The 18,987-nt window shown below is 39.0% G+C and overlaps 1 protein-coding gene across 1 annotated transcript in view; it reads left to right on the top strand.

The window, feature by feature from the left end:
• LOC128703308 (histone-lysine N-methyltransferase 2C) overlaps window positions 1-18,987 on the top strand; it is a 394,589-nt gene that overhangs the window by 187,775 nt on the left and 187,827 nt on the right. The window contains 1 exon segment of the mRNA XM_070085312.1: window positions 7,398-7,952. Within this exon segment, the coding sequence (XP_069941413.1) occupies window positions 7,398-7,952 (555 nt within the window).

The raw sequence follows: 18,987 nt of genomic DNA, 5'->3' as shown, positions 1-18,987 counted from the left end.
AGTTTATCAGTTCAAATTTGAGTTAGAATTCAAATATACCACATGAGGCATACAATGTGGGCAGTATGCAAAGATAGGTTTCATGTTGCTTGTTCCGGTATAAATACCATTGCTAACAGTATAGGGAAGAGAGAGTGAGTGAGTTTTGAACAGGTATAACATACATATTGAATGATGATAGTGATTAAAAAAGTCTTTTGGGAAGTTACTAGACAGTGATGAAAAGTGAGAAAAATAAGTAAAGACTGATCATGCAACTAGTGCAAGGTTAGAAAAACGCAGATCAGCACAGGTGGAACAGAAACAGTGGCTTGAAATATCTATGCACAAAAATATTCAGTATTAGGAGCAATAAGGACACAGGTACTCAGAAAACACCCCGCTGTAAAATACTGCAGTTTCCATTGAAAAAAGACAAAAACTGTCCAATATGTAAGTACTCTGCCAGAGAAATCCATAAATATGGAATTAGATGTAAATACTCACACTCCAGAAAGTGCTGTTTTTGAAAAAGATTACAGAAATTTTCACCCAGAGATGTGCAAGTCCTCACTGCAGACCAGAAAGTTTTGCATCTTAAGTTGCTCAAAATTCCACATGAAAAGAAGACGATACAAAATTATTCATAAAAAAAACTGAATACATAGTAAACAAAGATAATTTTTAATAAGAAAGAAAAATGATCTAGAGGCAAATATGAAGGATATTCAACAAAGGACAACAGGATGCACAGAGATACATGGCACTGGTACACAGCAAACCAGTTTTTCACACGAGGGTCAAACCTACAACAGGCCGTAGCACAGCCATTACTGGAGAGGATGGGAATATGTTCACCAAGAGCCATATTACAAGATGGTACAGTACCAGAGATATTAACAAAATATAAACAGTCCAGATGGTAAATTCTGCTTCATTTTTACTAACATTCAAGATTTAAAATATTTAAGAATAACGAAGAAATGTACCAGTGGACTTCTCACAAATGCAAATGATTTCAGCATTCATAGAAACACACGCAAGTGATGTTTTGGATAGTGAGTTACAGTTACAAAACTGCAAAAGTATATAGATGTGAGAGAGTAAATAAGCAATAGGAAGACTAAGCAAGTCATTTTATTGTACAGAACTGTTGAAATCGTTAAATGACAGTGGAAATACTACTATATATTCAAGTGAAGAACAAGAATCTGGTAATAACCAATATAAAACACTTTCAGCAATAGCTGAGGAATTCACAGAACAGATAAGGAAGATACTCCATGGGAAAATGAAGAAGAATCCTTCCATAAGCTATACATTACCTGGAGTTTACCTGGAGAGGGTTTCGGGGGTCAGTGCCCCCATGGCCCAGTCTGAGACCAGGCCTCATGGTGGATCAGGGTCTGATTAACCAGGCTGTTACTGCTGGCCACACGCAAACTGACGTATGAACCACAGCCCGGTTGGTCAGGTACATGTTGTAAGAGGTGACTAAAATGCCGGGAGCAAGGGACTAGTAACCCCTTTTCTTGTGTAAATTGCTAAATTTAAAAAGAAAAAACTTTATGAAAATGTTTTTTTGTTTTTCGAGTCACCCTGCCTTGGTGGAAAGTGGCCAGTATGTTAAAAAAAAAATACAGTAGCTGCATTGAAAGTGCAACATAAACTGAATAATCTCTGTAGCCAGTGCTTGCCTGGCAAATCTGAGACTGGCTTTCAGGAACCTCAATAAAGAGTTATTCCGGGTGATTTATACAACATACATCAGGCACATCTTGGAGTACGTAGCATGTCCAGTTAAGATTCTGGAGAAAGTGTAGATGTATGCAGCTAGACTAGTTCCAGTGCTGAAAGTATGGGCTTCGAGAAAAGACTAAAGGAATTGAATCTTAACGACTATGGAGGACAGAAGGACCAGGGGAGACATAACATACAAAATACTCTGAGGAACTGATAAGACAGATAGGGACAGGTTGTTTGAAAGGCAGGAATTAGGTACTTGGGGCAAAACTGGAAGCTTAAGATGCAGAGGAGTCAAAGATGAGAGACAGATGAGTCAGGAAGTATTTCTTCAGTCTGAGGGTAGTCGGGAAGAGGAATTACTTTGAGGAAGATGTAGTAGAGACAGGCTCCATATGTAGTTTTAAGAATAAGTATGATAGGGCTCGTGAAGCTAGAAGAGAGTGAATCAGGCGAGCAGCAAGTTGAGAGGCATGACCAAGAGCTAAGACTCAACCCCTGCAACCATGTATAGGTGAGTACCAAATATTTTCCTTCTTGGGGACAGTGAGCTTCTAAATATTTAAAGTAGGTAGGAGATAGCATAATTGTCATAAATAGTGCCTGGAAGCATGTTTGTCAAGCAGACATGTACCAGAGAGTTATTATGGGCCTGTGAAGAGTTGATTTGAACCATCACTTAACAGAAAAGCCTGGTCAATCAGGTCATCAACCGGAAAGCTTGGTCTTGAACTGGGTCGTGGGGGCAGTGACTCAGAAATTTTACTACAGGAAACTTGATCTTCATAAACAAAAAGGAACTGATCAGAGACATAACATTTTGGGCTGGGATGATACAAAAAAATTTTTTGGCTTCTGATAATCAATTTTAAACCAATACTGGTACTATCAAAAGAAACATATACCCACAGATATTGATACTTTGGCACACTGCTGATAACATACTCAAGTATAATTTACTCTGACCACTACCTTTTGGAAGTACAATCATAAATCCATTGGTAAAGAATCTAAGAAAACCAGTGTGAAGGTAAGTTTCATAAATTTAACTTGCCTCTTTGGAGAAATACCCGGAACAAAGTATTCAAAGAACTACCAGAGTCCAGGAACCCTTAACTCACAGTGGTGCATGGAAAAGCTGAATACAGAAGCATGTAAGGTTTATTTAAAATATGTTGAACTGAGAGGGCCTACAAAGAAAACAATTACTGAAAGAGAACAATAGAAAATGTACTTAAGAAGTATGAAAGGGTTACTTTATTGCCCAAGTAACCTAGACTGTTGCTGCCAACAGCAACAATCTGGTTGAATTTGCAATCAGTAGAAAAGCCTACCCCTAGGCTGGGGTGCAAGGATAAAAAAAAAAGAAATCATAAAACCTTGCAATGGTAAAAGTGGTTATTTCAAAGAATCTTTGAAAAATGATTTAAGCATTGCTTTCAGTATTTTTTTTTTTTTTCAACAAGTCGGCCGTCTCCCACCGAGGCAGGATGACCCAAAAAGAAAATACTTTCATCATCATTCAACACTTTCACCTCACTCATACATAATCACTGTCTTTGCAAAGGCACCCAGATACAACACTTCAGAAGCATATATAAAGAGATATATAACATATCCCTCCAAACTGCCAATTTCCCTAACTCCTTCTTTAAAGTGCAGGCATTGTACTTCCCATTTCCAGTACTCAAGTCCGGTTATATAAAAATAACCGGTTTCCCTGAATCCCTGCACTAAATATTACCCTGCTCACACTCAAACAGCTTGTCAGGTCCCAAAAACCATTCGTCTCCATTCACGCCTATCTAACATACTCACGCAAGCATACTGGAAGTCCATGCCCCTCGCCCACAAACCTCCTTTAACCCCTCCCTCCAACCTTTTCGAGGACGACCCCTACCCCACTTTCCTTTCCCTTCAGATTTATACGCTCTCCATGTCATTCTACTTTGATCTATTCTCTCTAAAAGACCAAACCACCTCAACAACCCCTCATTGGCCCTCTGGCTAATACTTTTATTAACTTCCCACCTCCTAATTTCCACACTCCGAATTTTCTGCATAATATTTACACCACACATTGCCCTTAGACAGGACATCTCCACTGCCTCCAACCACCTCCTCGCTACAGCATTTACAACCCAAGCTTCACAAACATACGAGTGTGTTAGTACTACTATACTTTCATACATTCCCTTCTTTGCCTCTATAGATACTGTTTTTTTGTCTCCACATACACCTCAATGCACCACTCACCTTTCTTTCATCAATTCTGTGGTTAATCTCATCCTTCATAAGCCTATCTACTGACATGTCAACTCCCAAATATCTGAAAACATTCACTTCTGCCATACTCCCTCTCTTCAATGTGATATCCAATTTTTCTTTATCTAAATCGTTTGATACCCTCCTCGCCTTATTCTTACCTACGTTCACTCTTAACTTTCTACCTTTACACACCCTCCCAAATTCGTCCACTAACCTATGCAACTTTTCTTTAGGATCTCCCATAGCACAATATCATCAGCAAAAAGTAAATGTGTCAACTCCCATTTTGTACTTGATCCCCCATAATTTAATCCCACCCCTCTCCCCATCACCCTAGCATTTACCTCCTTCACAACCCCATCTATAAATATATTAAACAACGATGGTGACATTACACATCCCTGTCTAAAACCTACTTTTACTGGGAAGTAATCTCCCTCTCTCCTACACACCTTTAACCTGAGCCTCACTACCCTCATAAAAACTCTTTACAACTTTTAGTAACTTACTACCTATTCCGTACGCTTGCAACATCTGCCACGTTGCTCTCCTATCCACTCTATTATATGCCTTTTCTAAACCCATAAATGCAATTGAAAACTTCCCTACCTATATCTAAATACTGTTCACATATATGCTTCAATGTAAACACTTGATCTACACATCCCCTACGCACTCTAAAGCCTCCTTGCTCATCTGCAATCCTACTGTCTGTCTTACCTCTAATTCTCTCAAAAATAACCCTATCGTACACTTTTCCTGGTATACTTAGTAAACTTCTTTCTTCTTCTTTCAACACACCGGCCGTATCCCACCGAGGCGGGGTGGCCCAAAAAGAAAAACAAAAGTTTCTCTCTTTAAATTTAGTAATTTATACGGGAGAAGGGGTTACTAGCCCCGTGCTCCCAGCATTTTAGTCGCCTCTTACAACACACATGGCTTACGGAGGAAGAATTCTGTTCCACTTTCCCATGGAGATAAGAGGAAATAAACAAGAACAAGAACTAGAAAGAAAATAGAAGAAAACCCAGAGGGGTGTGTATATATATGCTTGTATATGTATGTGTAGTGTGACCTAAGTGTAAGTAGAAGTAGCAAGACTTACCTGAAATCTTGCATGTTTATGAGACAGACAAAAGACACCAGCAATCCTACCATCATATAAAACAATTACAGGCTTTTGTTTTACACACACTTGGCAGGATGGTAGTACCTCCCTGGGTGGTTGCTGTCTACCAACCTACTACCTAGGACTTAGTAAACTTATTCCCCTATAATTTTTACAATCTCTTTTGTCCCTCTTCCCTTTATATAAAGGAACTATACATGCTCTCTGCCAATCCCTAGGTACCTTCCCCTCTTTCATACATTTATTAAACAAAAATACCAAGCACTCCAATACTATATCCCTCTTCCCCTGCTTTTAACATTTCTGTCATGATCCCGTCAGTTCCAGCTGTTTTACCCCCTTTTCTACATAATTCCTTATGCTCCTCCCCCACACTCACATCCTGCTCTACTTCATTCCTAAAAGATGTTATACCTCCCTGGTCAGTGCATGAAATTACCGCCTCCCTTTCCTCATCGACATTTAAAAGTTCCTCAAAATATTCCTGCCATCTACCCAATAGCTCCAGCTCCCCATCTACTAACTCCCCTACTCTGTTTTTAACTGTCAAATTCATTCATTCCCTAGGCTTTCTTAACTTGTTTATCTCACTCCAAATTTTTTTCTTATGTTCTACAAAATTTCTTGACAGTGCCTCTCCTACTCTATCATCTTCTCTCCTTTTCCTTCCATAAGTTATCTTTCAACATTATTGCTACTCCTTCTTTAGCTCTAACTATTTGAAACCCATGACCTAATCCCATTTATTTCTCCCCACTGAAACTCTTCCCACCTCCTTCAGCTTTGTGTAACTAAAAGCCAGGACATCCAGCTTCTCATTTATAACATCCACAGTCATGTCTTTCTTATCATTCCCACAACATCTATTCACTGTTAAGTTGTTTGCAGAATATTTGTGCTTGAACGTAATTTTTATCAGTGTGAGCTAGCAGTATAAATTATTGAATCTAGCATAGGTTTTGGATACCTGAGAGTCATGTATACGATACCATGGTAGGGTATTAGATTGATTGTATGGCTTTTTGGCACGTGTTGACAGAGATTATCTCTGATGCTTATGTGAGCCTTCTTTTCATTTATTTGTTTGTATTTCTTAGTGCTTGTGTTACCTTAATTATAAATATTTTATCTGAATGATTATGTTGAATATTATTTTATTGCTTGTTTTGCTGTTATACTGTTGTAATTGATCTGGTTACATTGTTGAATTGGTGCATTGTCATGAGAAGTTTATAGTACAGTACACTACTGGCTTTTATAGTTAAGCTGATTTAAATATTTGTTTTTTTGTTGATTTGGCTTTTTGTTTTTTTTTACTTATGGGTTTGTATCATATTATTTCTCAGCATTGAGAATGTTTAAATTATCTTCTTTCTTGTATAGGCCTATTGTAAATAGCAGGATAATTTCATGTTTACTTTGCTATCAACAGTTAGCTCAATATGTAAATATGAAGTGAAATATTTTTGCATTTGGTTTGCTTGATGTTAAGTGTTGTTCATTTCTCATCAGTTACTTTCCTTTGTTTTTTGTTGTGGGGTGATTTACATTTGTTCATTATGGACTTCATTAATTTTTTCCTGATGCACTGCTTGTTTTTTTTTAGTTTGGTATAATGTATTTCTCTTCTCTAGTAGAGTAGACCCTTAACAAAAGGACTTTAATAGTGCTTCATTTAAATTATCTTTCATAACTTCTGACTTGAATCTTTTTTTTCTTTCTTTTTTTTTTGTACTGTATATTTAGTTCGATATATGGCATTTCACTAAAGTATTTCTTCACCGACTGCTTCTACACTAGGCAAGTGAATTCAGAAAATGCTTTGTATTAAAGACTAGGCAAGGAAAAAAACAGATGTTTGCAAGGAGCATGTTTATAAAATCCTGCACTGATAACTTGCATGATTACAACTTAAAACATTAATATTGTATTGCATGTAATGTAATAACACTGAATCATGAAGGTAGTCATGATTGTACGATATTTATATTGAATATTGATTTTTATTGTGTTTACTATAATAACTTTAAAATTTCTGATTAAGCACTTAGGGTTTCTCATTAACAAATCTGAAAAAATTATTACTAATCATGCTTAATAACTTGCAAATATCTTTAAAAGTAGCATTTACTAACTCTTGTCAGATTCTAACATGATTAATACAAGAATGGAGACACATTTTTTTTTATTAAAGGAACATTTCATCAAAAATGGCCCCGTTGCATTAAATTTAGACCCATGTAGTGACATGCCCATTTTCTGTCTATGGTCCCTATAGTTTCGCAGTGGACGAGTCATCATTCCCCAGGGCAGCTGTGCACGAGATCCCCCAGGCTCTTCCTCACCGCTCCCTCTCTCTCCCTTGTCTGTGGAGAGCTCTAGCACCCCTCAACCCCCTTTGTCACCCCCTTCTGGTACATCCAGTACCCAAGGACAGACCCCACCCTTGGTGTCAACTCAACCACCATCCTGTTCATTGCGACTGGTGAGCTCAGAGAGTCACGCCTCTAGTGCTACTGATGATAATCTAGAACCATGCAATATTGTTTCTAGTGCCACCACCATGAAAGTGGCAGGGGTACAGACCTCACCTCCTGGAACCATCAACCCTTCTGGTCTTAACCCTGTGAAACCCTCTCTTTCCCGCTTGCCTAACCCCCCACGAGCTGAACCCTTGCTAGCCACTCCCACCTCCCCTCCGGACCCTGATCAACATATAAGAGTCCTCACCCCTCTTGAGATCATGCGAACTCTGCCTGTTCTGCACCAGGATGCCTTCCCCAGCCCCACTACCACCTCCGTCACCACTACCACTACCACCACTACCACCACGGTTAGTATAGAAATGTAGTGCCCACTAACCACAACCATCACTTATTTCATGGTTAGAATAGAATGGTAGTGCCCTCACCATTGCTCCCTCTGCCACTGTGGTTTGTATTGAATAGTGAAAACCTTTTATTGACTTTATTACATGGTTAGTAAAGTTTAATCATATTGCTATCCTTGCTATATCACTGGAGTACCCTAGTAGTTATTTCTTCTAGGGTATTAAAACAGTGTCAGTAGAAACCCACCATATAGAAATCCTTTTTGCTTTAGGTTTTTAGTGCATGTTCACTTATGCCATGTTGGTACTTTGTCTTTTGATCTGTCTTCAGGTGATTTTTGTGGCCTTGAATCATTTTTGTAATGTTTACACACTTGTTATTTGCCCATACCACTAATGATTCTGATGCATTTGCAATTTGGTTTTGGTTTAAATTTATTTCAGTTTTTAATAATGTGTTTCTGCATTCTGGTTTTAGGAAATATATTTTATGTCCCAGGTTTAGTGTAAGAGTAAATTATTTATATAAAGAAAAACTATTCCTAAACCAAGCTTGGGATCAGGACTTAGTGATTATGCAATTATCTGTGAAATCTTTTGAACATAGGTCTTTAAAATTTGTTTTGTGGTCTGATTTCTATATGCAAGTTCTTCTAAGAATACGAACATAAAGTACTGTATATTTTTAGATTTTTTTTTATGGATGCCATTCTTATTTTTCTTACATTATTGTGTATAATTAATCCAGTTTAATTGACATCTGGGAACAGTAAATTCCTGCATGTTCATGGCTTGACCATTCATGAATTTACTTACTTTTGACAAAACATATATGAAGTTTGGCTTGGTTTATGGAGAGAATAGCATTTTTTATTGTATTATGCATAGAACATTTTAAAAGCCACAAAATGTCTCAATTTTATTAAAGTTTATAAGGATGACTGCTGGACTTCCAGCAGGCATGTGTGAGCGTGTTTGATAGGAGTGAATGGAGACAAATGGTTTTTAATACTTGATGTGCTGTTGGAGTGTGAGCAAAGTAACATTTATGAAGGGGTTCAGGGAAACCGGCAGGCCGGACTTGAGTCCTGGAGATGGGAAGTACAGTGCCTGCACTCTGAAGGAGGGGTGTTAATGTTGCAGTTTAAAAACTGTAGTGTAAAGCACCCTTCTGGCAAGACAGTGATGGAGTGAATGATGGTGAAAGTTTTTCTTTTTCGGGCCACCCTGCCTTGGTGGGAATCGGCCAGTGTGATAATAAAAAAAAAAAAAAAAAAAAAGGATGACTGGGTGTATTTCTGCATTTTTGACAAAATGACAAGAAAGTAGTTTAGCTATTTTGCAACTAGATGAAGGGTCATGACAGCCCCACAACCAAATATTTTGGAGGCAGGTGAAGAAGCATCCCACCCAGTAATCAAATATTTTGCAATCTGGGTATGTATCATGACCACACAAGTATTTGCAGCCTGGTTTAGTCATCATTTACAGTACCACCACCTATTACACATGCCAGATCAGCCAGGTTGTGATGGCTGTGTAGGCCTGTTGGTCACTGGTAGCAACAACTGGGTTGACTGGAAGGTCAGCAGTGAAGTTTGGCTGAGTCGTCATTGTTACAAGAAAGTATTGTGGAACCTAGTAGTTATTGCAGCCACACAACTAAGTACTGCATTGTGCAGCTTGTTAGTTATTGTAGTCATGCAACCAAGTAACCACATTGTTAGGTCAAGTGCATTTTAATGCACTTGACCTAACAGAATCTAAGAACTGCCTCTCCCGAGAATAGCACCTAATTGTAGACAAAGGTGAGATTACAGACTGTGGCTGGGTCCTCTGGTTAAGGAGTGTGAAAAGCTTAACAACCAACACTACAAAAACAGTGCCTGGATCATCAATCCAACAAGTGGGTATAAATTCACATAATGCAGATGAAGTCTTAATTCTAGATGACACTTTGCTTAGAGGTGAACTTAGTGAGTTTAATAAAGTCTTTCTCAATGAAGCTCAATCCTGAGCAATAAATTAATTTAAAATAAAGGCTTGCTCTGCATTAAATGCCTTTATTCCCATGCATCCTCACCTATATTTTAATTCACCACTGAATGTCTAACATGACCAGTCATCCAAAATTTTGTTATAGCTCGCACGGGTTTACCATCACTAATCTGGCAATCAGTTATCCAGTTCCATCAGTAATCTGGCACTAATTTTAGCTAGCATAATTTCAAATTTCATCATTATACTGACTTGGAAATTGTGCAGATGGCTTTAAATCCACAGCAGTAAGCCAGTGGAGGAGAAAGCAGTGATGAAAATGTGGAAGATGTAGCAGAAAGAGTCTCTATTGATAGGTTAATTAAGTGTATTCTAACCTAACCACTCAGTAATCTGGCAAACTCACTAATCCGGCACACTACAGGTCCCAATGATGCCGGATTAGTGATGGCCAACCTGTAGTGCTCACAGTTTGGCAGTTTGTTACTCATTACAGTGCTGTAATGTTATCATATACTTTTTGTATGTATTTTTCTGTTTTGTTTCCTACTTGCTTCTAAATTGTTTTTTCACTATGAAAAAAAATTACATAACCTTCAGAATAGGTGACAAAGGTATGAGAAAGATGCACTGTACTTGAAAATGTAAAATCAGATACCCAAAACTTTTGAAATTTTTTGTAGTTCAGTATATAAGTGGAGACCTGAGTAAGTAAAAAGCAGAGATGTTAACCCTTTCAGGGTTGGAACCCCTGATCTGACAATTACTCTCAGTGTCAGAGAATTTAAAAAAAAAAAATCATATGAAATGATAGAGAATCTTTTTCTTAAGGTAATAAAAAAACGAAATTTGATGGAAAACTTTTGGAATTATGCTCTTGCAAAGTTAGTGGTCTTGGCGATATTTACACATCGATGTTTTTGCCCACTTTGAGCCCTGTTTTCAGCCAGTTCCATTGGTCCAGTGAACCAAACTCATAGCTATTTTGCTAGTATTCCTTCTATTCTATTGTTTATGAGGAACTTGTAATATAGCCAGTTTCAAGCACAAAAAATTGCCAATTTACAAATAGGGTCCAGAATAAACAGTGTGGACATTCCTGGCAGTAAAAAAAAAAACTTCCTTTATTCATTAGTTGTGTTCCCTGGCCTGACTCATAATGCACTTGCTGTCTATTTTGAATTTTTATTTAACAAACTAAATAGATGATTTACTGCTATGCAGACTACTGCATTATTGTAATAGTTGTATAAATAAAATCAGCGCATTACTAAACTTGTATTAGACTTACCAATTGGACGCATGTTGGACGTGTGAAGTAATTTGTGTACACTGGAATATCGGTAAAAATCAAACATTTCTGTTACTTTGAGCTCATTTCACGTTACTTTCAGTCCTGAAATTGGCCAAAATCATCTCTCTTTCTGTAATGTATCTTCCATTCTATCAACTGAGAACAAGTAACTGAGAATATAACCATAAAAACCATACAAAATGCACTGCAAAGTTGCTGTTTTAACCCTTTCTAGGTTGGTCCCATTCTTCTACTACTTTGAAGCCAGTGTTGTCCCTGTAGTATGATGCTGTGAGCTCAGTTCACTCTGATAAGCTGTGAGTGGTAAATTTCAGCCTATTTGAGAATGGGTCTATGCAGTAAGTGTGCACCATATAAAAAAAAAAATCCTACAGCACACAGGGCATAATTAGAAAAAAAAAAACTTCGACATTGTTAATGGTTTAAGACATTGACTTTATATTGTATTTTTGTATGTTTTTTATGGTTGTATTATTGTTTTTTTGGTCTCATTTGGCAGACTGGAATATATTTACAGAAATAAAAATAATTTTAGTATGTAGTAGGTTGGTAGACAGCAACCATCCAGGGAGGTACTACCGTCCTGCCAAGTGAGTATAAAACGAAAGCCTGTACAGTGGACCCCCGCCTTACGAACGCATCGCGTTACGTTAAATCCACCATACGTAGCATTTGAACGCAAAAAATTTGCCTCGCCTTACGTGATTCGTCCGGGACATGTCCCACGTGTGGCCTCAGCGCCAGTGTTTACAAGCCAGCCAGTGTGGTCACATCTACGCATACATTCGGTACATTTCACATTATCCCAGTGTTTTTAGTGCTTGTATCTGCAAAATAAGTCACCATGGACCCCAAGAAAGCTTCTAGTGCCATCCCTGTGGTAAAAAGGGCGAGAATTAGTATGGAATTGAAAAAAGAGATTAAGGAAATGTGTGCAAAGTGGGTTGAACTGCAAACATTTACGGATGAAAATCACCCTGACACAGCTACTGCAAGCCGTGTTGGCAACCTGGACAATGACAGTGTTATGGCCCATTTTAGGAAAGTCTTAAAGGAACGGGAGGTACAGAGCTCTATGGACAGATTTGTTGTGCGACAGAGGTCCAATGACTCTCAAGCTGGTCCTAGTGGCATTAACAGAAGAAGGGAAGTGACCCCGGAAAAGGACTTGATACCTCATCTCCTAATGGAAGGGGATTCCCCTTCTAAACAATAACTTCTACACTCTCCCCTCCTCCCATCCCATCAATCATCACCAGATTTTCAATAAAGGTTAGTGCCATGTATTCTATTCTTAGTAGGGTAGTAATTGTGCATGTCTTCTTCAGTTTGTGTGTATTAAAATTAATATTTCATGTGGTAAAAATTTTTTTTTCATTGGGGTGTCAGGAACAGATTAATTTGATTTCCATTATTTCTTATGGGGAAATGCAAAGTTCTAAATGTTGGACAGGTAAATAACCATGCCACATATAAACTAAATAATGTAGATCTTAATACGTACTACTGATTGCGAAAAGAATTTAGGAGTTCTGGTTAGCAGTAATTTAAAACCAAGACAAGAGTGCATTAGTGTTCGCAATAAAGCTAACAGAATTCTTGGCTTCATATCTAGAAGTATAAATAATAGAAGTCCTCAGGTTGTCCTTCAACTCTATATATCCTTGGTTAGGCCTCATTTAGACTATGCTGCTCAGTTCTGGTCACCGTATTACAGAATGGATATGAATGCTCTGGAAAACGTACAGAGGAGGATGACAAAGATCCCATATATCAGAAATCTTCCCTATGAGGATAGACTGATGTCCCTGAATCTGCACTCTCTCGAAAGGCATAGAATTAAAGGGGATATGAATGAAGTGTATACATGGAAAACAGGAATAAATAAAGGGGATGTAAATAGCGTGCTGAAAATTTCCAGCCAAGACAGGACTCGCAGCAATGGTTTCAAGTTGGAAAAATTCAGATTCAGAAAGGATATAGGAAAGCACTGGTTTGGTAATAGAGTTATGGATGAGTGGAACAAACTCCCGAGTACAGTTATTCAGGCTAAAACCTTGTGTAGTTTTAAAAATAGGTTAGATAAATACATGAGAGGGTGTGGATGGGTGTGAGTTGGACCTGACTAGCTTGTGCTGCTGGGTCTGGTGCAGTGCTCCATCCTTGAGCGGAGATGATCAGACTGGATGGGTCATTGGGCTAATCCGGGGGGGTGGGGGGGGACATGGACTTGGGTACATGGGACGTGGGTCAGTAGGCCTGTTGCAGTGTTCCTTCTTTCTTATGTTCTTATGAAAATTAATTCGGCTAACAATAATTTCAGCTTACGATGAGCTCTCAGGAACAGATTAATATCATAAGGTGGGGGTCCACTGTAATTGTTTTACATGATGGTAGGATTGCTGGTGTCTTTTGTCTGTCTCATAAATATGCAAGGTTACAGGTGCATCTTACTACTTCTACTTACACTTAGGTCACACTGCACATACATGTACACGTTTATTTATACACACTCAGATGAGTTTTCTTTGATTTTATCTTAATAATTCTTGTTCTTGTTACTTTTCCTTTTATATCCATGGGGAAGTGGAATGAGAATCTTTCCTCCGTAAGCCATGCGTGTTGTAAAAGTCATCTGAAATGCTGGGAACAGTGGGTTAGTAACCCCTTTTCCTGTAATAATTACTAAGAATAAGAAGAAGAAAATTGTCAAAGTGGGATGTCTGAATGTGCGTTGATGTTGTGCGAATGATGAGAAAGAGATGATTGTGGATGTTGTGAATGAGAAGAAGCTGAATGTCTTGGCTTTATGTGAAACAAAGCTGAAGGAGGTGGGAGAGGTTCAGTGGAGAGGAATAAATGGGATTAAATCAGAGGTTTCAAATACAGTTAGAGCTAAAGGAGGAGTAGCAATGATGTTGAAGGATAAGCTGTGGCAGGAAAAGAGGGACTATAAATGTATTAATTCAAGGATTATGTGGAGTAAAATAAAGGTTGGATGTGAAAAGTGGGTTATATTATGCATATATGCACCTGGAGAAGAGAGAATTGTAAAGGAGAGAGAGAGATTTTGGGAAATGTTGAGTGAATGCGTGGGGAGTTTTGAACCAAGTGTGAGAGTACTTGTGGTTGGGGATTTCAATGCTAAAGTGGGTAAAAATGTTGTGGAGGGAGTAGTGGGTAAATTTGGGGTGCCAGGTGTAAATGAAAATGGGGAGCCTTTAATTGAGCTATGTGTAGAAAGAGGTTTGGTAATAAGTAATACATATTTTATGAAAAAGAGGATAAATAAATATACAAGGTATGATATAGGAGGCGGTAATTTCATGCACTGGCCAGGGAGGTATACCATCTTTTAGGAATGAAGAAGAGCAGAATGTGAGTGTGGGGGAGGTGCCTGAGGCGTTACGTAGAATGAAAGGGGGTAAAGCAGCTGGAACTGATGGGACCATGACAGAAATGTTAAAAGCAGGGGGAGGATATAGTGTTGGAGTGGTTGGTATTTTTGTTTAATAAATGTATGAAAGAAAGGAAGGTACCTAGGGATTGGCAGAGTGTGTGTATAGTCCCCTATTATAAAGGGAAGGGGGACAAAAGAGATTGTAAAAATTATAGAGGAATAAGTTTACTGAGTATACCAGGAAAAGTTGACGTAGGGTTATTATTGAAAGAATTAGAGGTAAGACAGAATGTAGGATTGCGGATGAACAATGAGGTTTCAGAGTTGGTAGGGGATGTGTAGATCAAGTGTTTACATTGAAGCATATATATGAACAGTATTTTGATAAAGGTAGGGAAGATTTTATTGCATTTATGGATTTAGAAAAGGCATATGATAGAGTGGATAGGGAAACAGTGTGTCAGATGTTGCAAGTATATGGAATAGGTGGTAAGTTACTAAGTGCTGTAAAGAGTTTTTATGAGGATAGTGAGGCTCAGCTTAGGGTGTTTAGAAGAGAGGGATACTACTTCCCGGTAAAAGTAGGTCTTAGACAGGGATGTGTAATGTCACCATGGTTGTTTAATATATGTATAGATGGGGTAGTAAAAGAACTAAATGCTAGGGTGTTTGTGAGAGGGGTGGGATTAAATTATGGGGAATCAAATACAAAATTGGAAGTGACAGTTACTTTTTGCTGATGATACTGTGCTTATGGGAGATTCTAAAGAAAAATTGCAAAGGTTAGTGGACAAATTTGGGAGTGTGTGTAAGGGTAGAAAGTTGAAAGTGAACATAGAAAAGAGTAAGGTGATGAGGGTATCAAGTGATTTAGATAAAGAAAAATTGGATATCAAATTGAGGAGGAGGAGTATGGAAGAAGTGAATGTTTTCAGTTATTTGGGAGTTGACGCGTCAGCGGATGGATTTATGAAGGATGAGGTTAATCATAGAATTGGTGAAGAAAAAAAAGTGACTGGTGCATTGAGGTATATGTGGAGACTATAAATGTTATCTATGGAGGTAAAGAAGGGAATGTATGAAAGTATAGTAGTACCAACGCTCTTATATGGGTGTGAAGCTTGGGTTGGTTGTAAATGCTGCAGCAAGGAGGTGGTTGGAGGCAGTGGAGATGTCCTGTCTAAGGGCAATGTGTGGTGTAAGTATTATGTAGAAAATTTGGAGTGTGGAAATTAAGTGAAGGTGTGGAGTTAATAAAAGAATTAGTCAGAGGGCTGAAGAGGGGTTGTTGAGGTGGTTTGGTCATTTAGAGAGAATGGATCAAAGTAGAATGACATGGAGAGCATATAAGTCTGTAGGGGTAGGAAGGCGGGGTAGGGGTTGTCCTTGAAAAGGTTGGAGGGAGGGGTAAAGGAAGTCTTGTAGGCGAAGGGCTTGGATTTCCAGCAAGCGTGTGTAAGCGTGTTAGATAGGAGTGAATGGAGGCAAATGGTATTTGGGACCTGACGAGCTGTTGGAGTGTGAGCAGGGTAATATTTAGTGAAGGGATTCAGGGAAACCAGTTATTTTATATAGCTGAACTTGAGTCCTGGAAATGGGAAGTACAATGCCTTCACTTTAAAGGAGGGGTTTGGGATATTGGCAGTTTGGAGGGATGTGTTGTGTATCTTTATACGTATATAGTTTTAAACTGTTGTATTCTGAGCACCTCTGCAAAAACAGTGATTGTGTGAGTGAGGTGAAAGTGCTGACATGGTGATGAAAGTATTTTCTTTTTGGGGATTTTTTTTCTTTTTGGGTCACCCTGCCTCGGTGGGAGATGGCAGACTTGCTAAAAAAAAAAAAAATTGACGGATTTCATTACAGCCTCTCCTCACTTAGTGACGTACTAGTTTTCCGATGACTTGGACTTATGACAGGCTCTCTGACCAGTAAGCATGCCTAAATAATGTACATTAGAGCTGCTTTCCCCTATTCTGTTTTTTACAGTATACAGTACAGTGGACCCCCGCCTTACGATATTAATCCGTTCCTGAGAGCTCATCGTGAGCCGAAATTATCGTAAGGCGAATTAATTTTCCCCTTAAGAAATAATGGAAATCAAATTAATCCGATCCTGAGACCCCTGAGTAAGAAAAAAAAAATTCTTTTACCACATGAAATATTAATTTTAATACACACAAACTGAAGAAGACATACACAATTACTACTCTACTAAGAATAGAATACATGACACTTTCCTTTTTTGAAGATCTGGTAATGACTGATGGGATGGGAGGAGGGGAGAGTGTGGAAGTTATTATTGTTTAGAAGGGGAATACCCTTCCATTAGGACTTGAGGTAGCAAGTCCTTTTGTGGGGTTACTTACCTTCTTCTTTTAATGCCACTAGGACCAACCTGAGAGTCACTGGACCTCTGTCGCACAACAAATCTGTCCATAGAACTCTGTACCTCCCGTTCCTTTAAGACTTTCCTAAAATGGGCCATAACATTGTCAATGTACAGGTTACCAACATGGCTTGCAGTAACTGTGTGATTGTGATTTTCATCCTCAAAGGTTTGCAGTTCAACCCACTTTGCATACATTTCCTTAATCCTTGAAGTAGGCAACTTCCTCAATTTCTCTCTCCCCTCCTCTGAAGCAGTTTCCTCAGGTCTGGCCTCTTGCTGTTGAAGATGATCTTGCAGCTCTTCAGTGGTTAGTTTTTCATTGTCCTCCTCCACCAATTCTTCCACATACTCCCCACTAACCTCCAACCCCAAGGACTTCCCTAATGCCGCAGTGGATTCCACAACTAGCATACACTTCTCAGGGTTAGCCTCAAACCCTTCAAAATCCCTTTCTTCTACACATTCTGGCCACAGTTTCTTTCAAGCAGAGTTCAAGGTCCTCTTAGTCACTCCCTCCCAAGCCTTACCTATAAGGTTTACACAACTGAGGATGCTAAAGTGATCTTTCCAAAACTCTCTTAGAGTCAATCGAGTGTCAGAGGTCACTTCAAAGCACTTTTGAAACATAACTTTTGTGCAGAGTTTTTTGAAGTTTGAAATGACCTGCTGGTCCATGGGCTGCAGGAGAGGAATGGTATTAGGAGGCAAAAACTTGACCTTAATGAAGCTCGTGTCCCCAGAAAGTCACTCTGCCAAGTCTGAAAGATGACCAGGAGCATTGTCTAATACCAGGAGACACTTAATGTCCAATTTCTTTTCTATTAGGTAATTTTTCACATTGGGGCAAATGCATGGTGTAACCAGTCATAGAAAAAGTCCCTAGTGACCCATGCCTTAGTGTTTGCCCTCCACAGCACACACAAATTAGCCTTGAGGACCTTGTTTTGCCAGAACGCTCTGGGAGTTTCAGAGTGATACACCAATAAAGGCTTCACTTTACAATCACCACTAGCATTAGCACACATCAGAAGAGTAAACCTGTCTTTTATAGGTTTATGTCCTGGGAGTGCCTTTTCCTCCTGAGTAATGTAGGTCCTGCTTGGCATTTTCTTCCAAAACAGGCCTGTTTCATCGCAATTAAACACTTGTTCAGGTTGGAATTCTTCACTGTCTGTGTACTCCTTGAATTCCTTCATGTATTTTTCAGCCGCTTTTTGGTCCGAACTGGCAGCCTCACCATGCCTTATCACACTATGTGTGCCACTACGCTTCTTAAATCTCTCAAACCAACCTTTGCTGGCCTTAAATTCATTCACATCACCACTAGTTGCAGGCATTTTTCTAATTAAATCGTCATGCAACTTCCTAGCCTTTTCACATATGATCGCTTGAGAGATGGTATCTCCTGCTATCTGTTTTTCGTTTATCCACTCCAATAACAGTCTCTCAACATCTTCTATCACTTGCGATCTCTGTTTCGAAAACAAGCTTGCACCTTTTACAAGAACAGTTTCCTTGATTGTCGTTTTGTTGGCCAAGTTAGTAGCAATGGTTGATTGGGGTTTGGTATACAACCAGGCCAGCTCCGAGACACGCACTCCACTTTCATACTTAGCTATTATCTCTCTCTTCATTTCCATAGTAATTTTCACCCTTTTTACCACAGGGTTGGCACTAGAAGCTGTCTTGGGGCCCATTGTGACTTATTTTGCAGCTACAAGCGTTAAGAACACTGTGATAATATGAAATGTACTGAAGGTATGCTTAGATGCGACTGCACTGGCTGGCTTGTAGACACTGGCATGCACGGGGCAGCAGAGGCCATGTGTGGGATGCGCCCCGGACGAATCATGTGAGGCAAGGCAAAATTTTTGCGTTCAAATGCTTCGTATGACGGATTTAATGTAATGTGATGCTTTCGTAGGGCGGTGGG

The sequence above is a fragment of the Cherax quadricarinatus genome, chromosome 15 (assembly GCF_038502225.1).
Source record: "Cherax quadricarinatus isolate ZL_2023a chromosome 15, ASM3850222v1, whole genome shotgun sequence".
NCBI lineage: Eukaryota > Metazoa > Arthropoda > Malacostraca > Decapoda > Parastacidae > Cherax > Cherax quadricarinatus.
The sequence above is the reverse complement of the archived record's forward strand: the minus strand, read 5'-3'. Positions and strand labels throughout refer to the sequence as shown.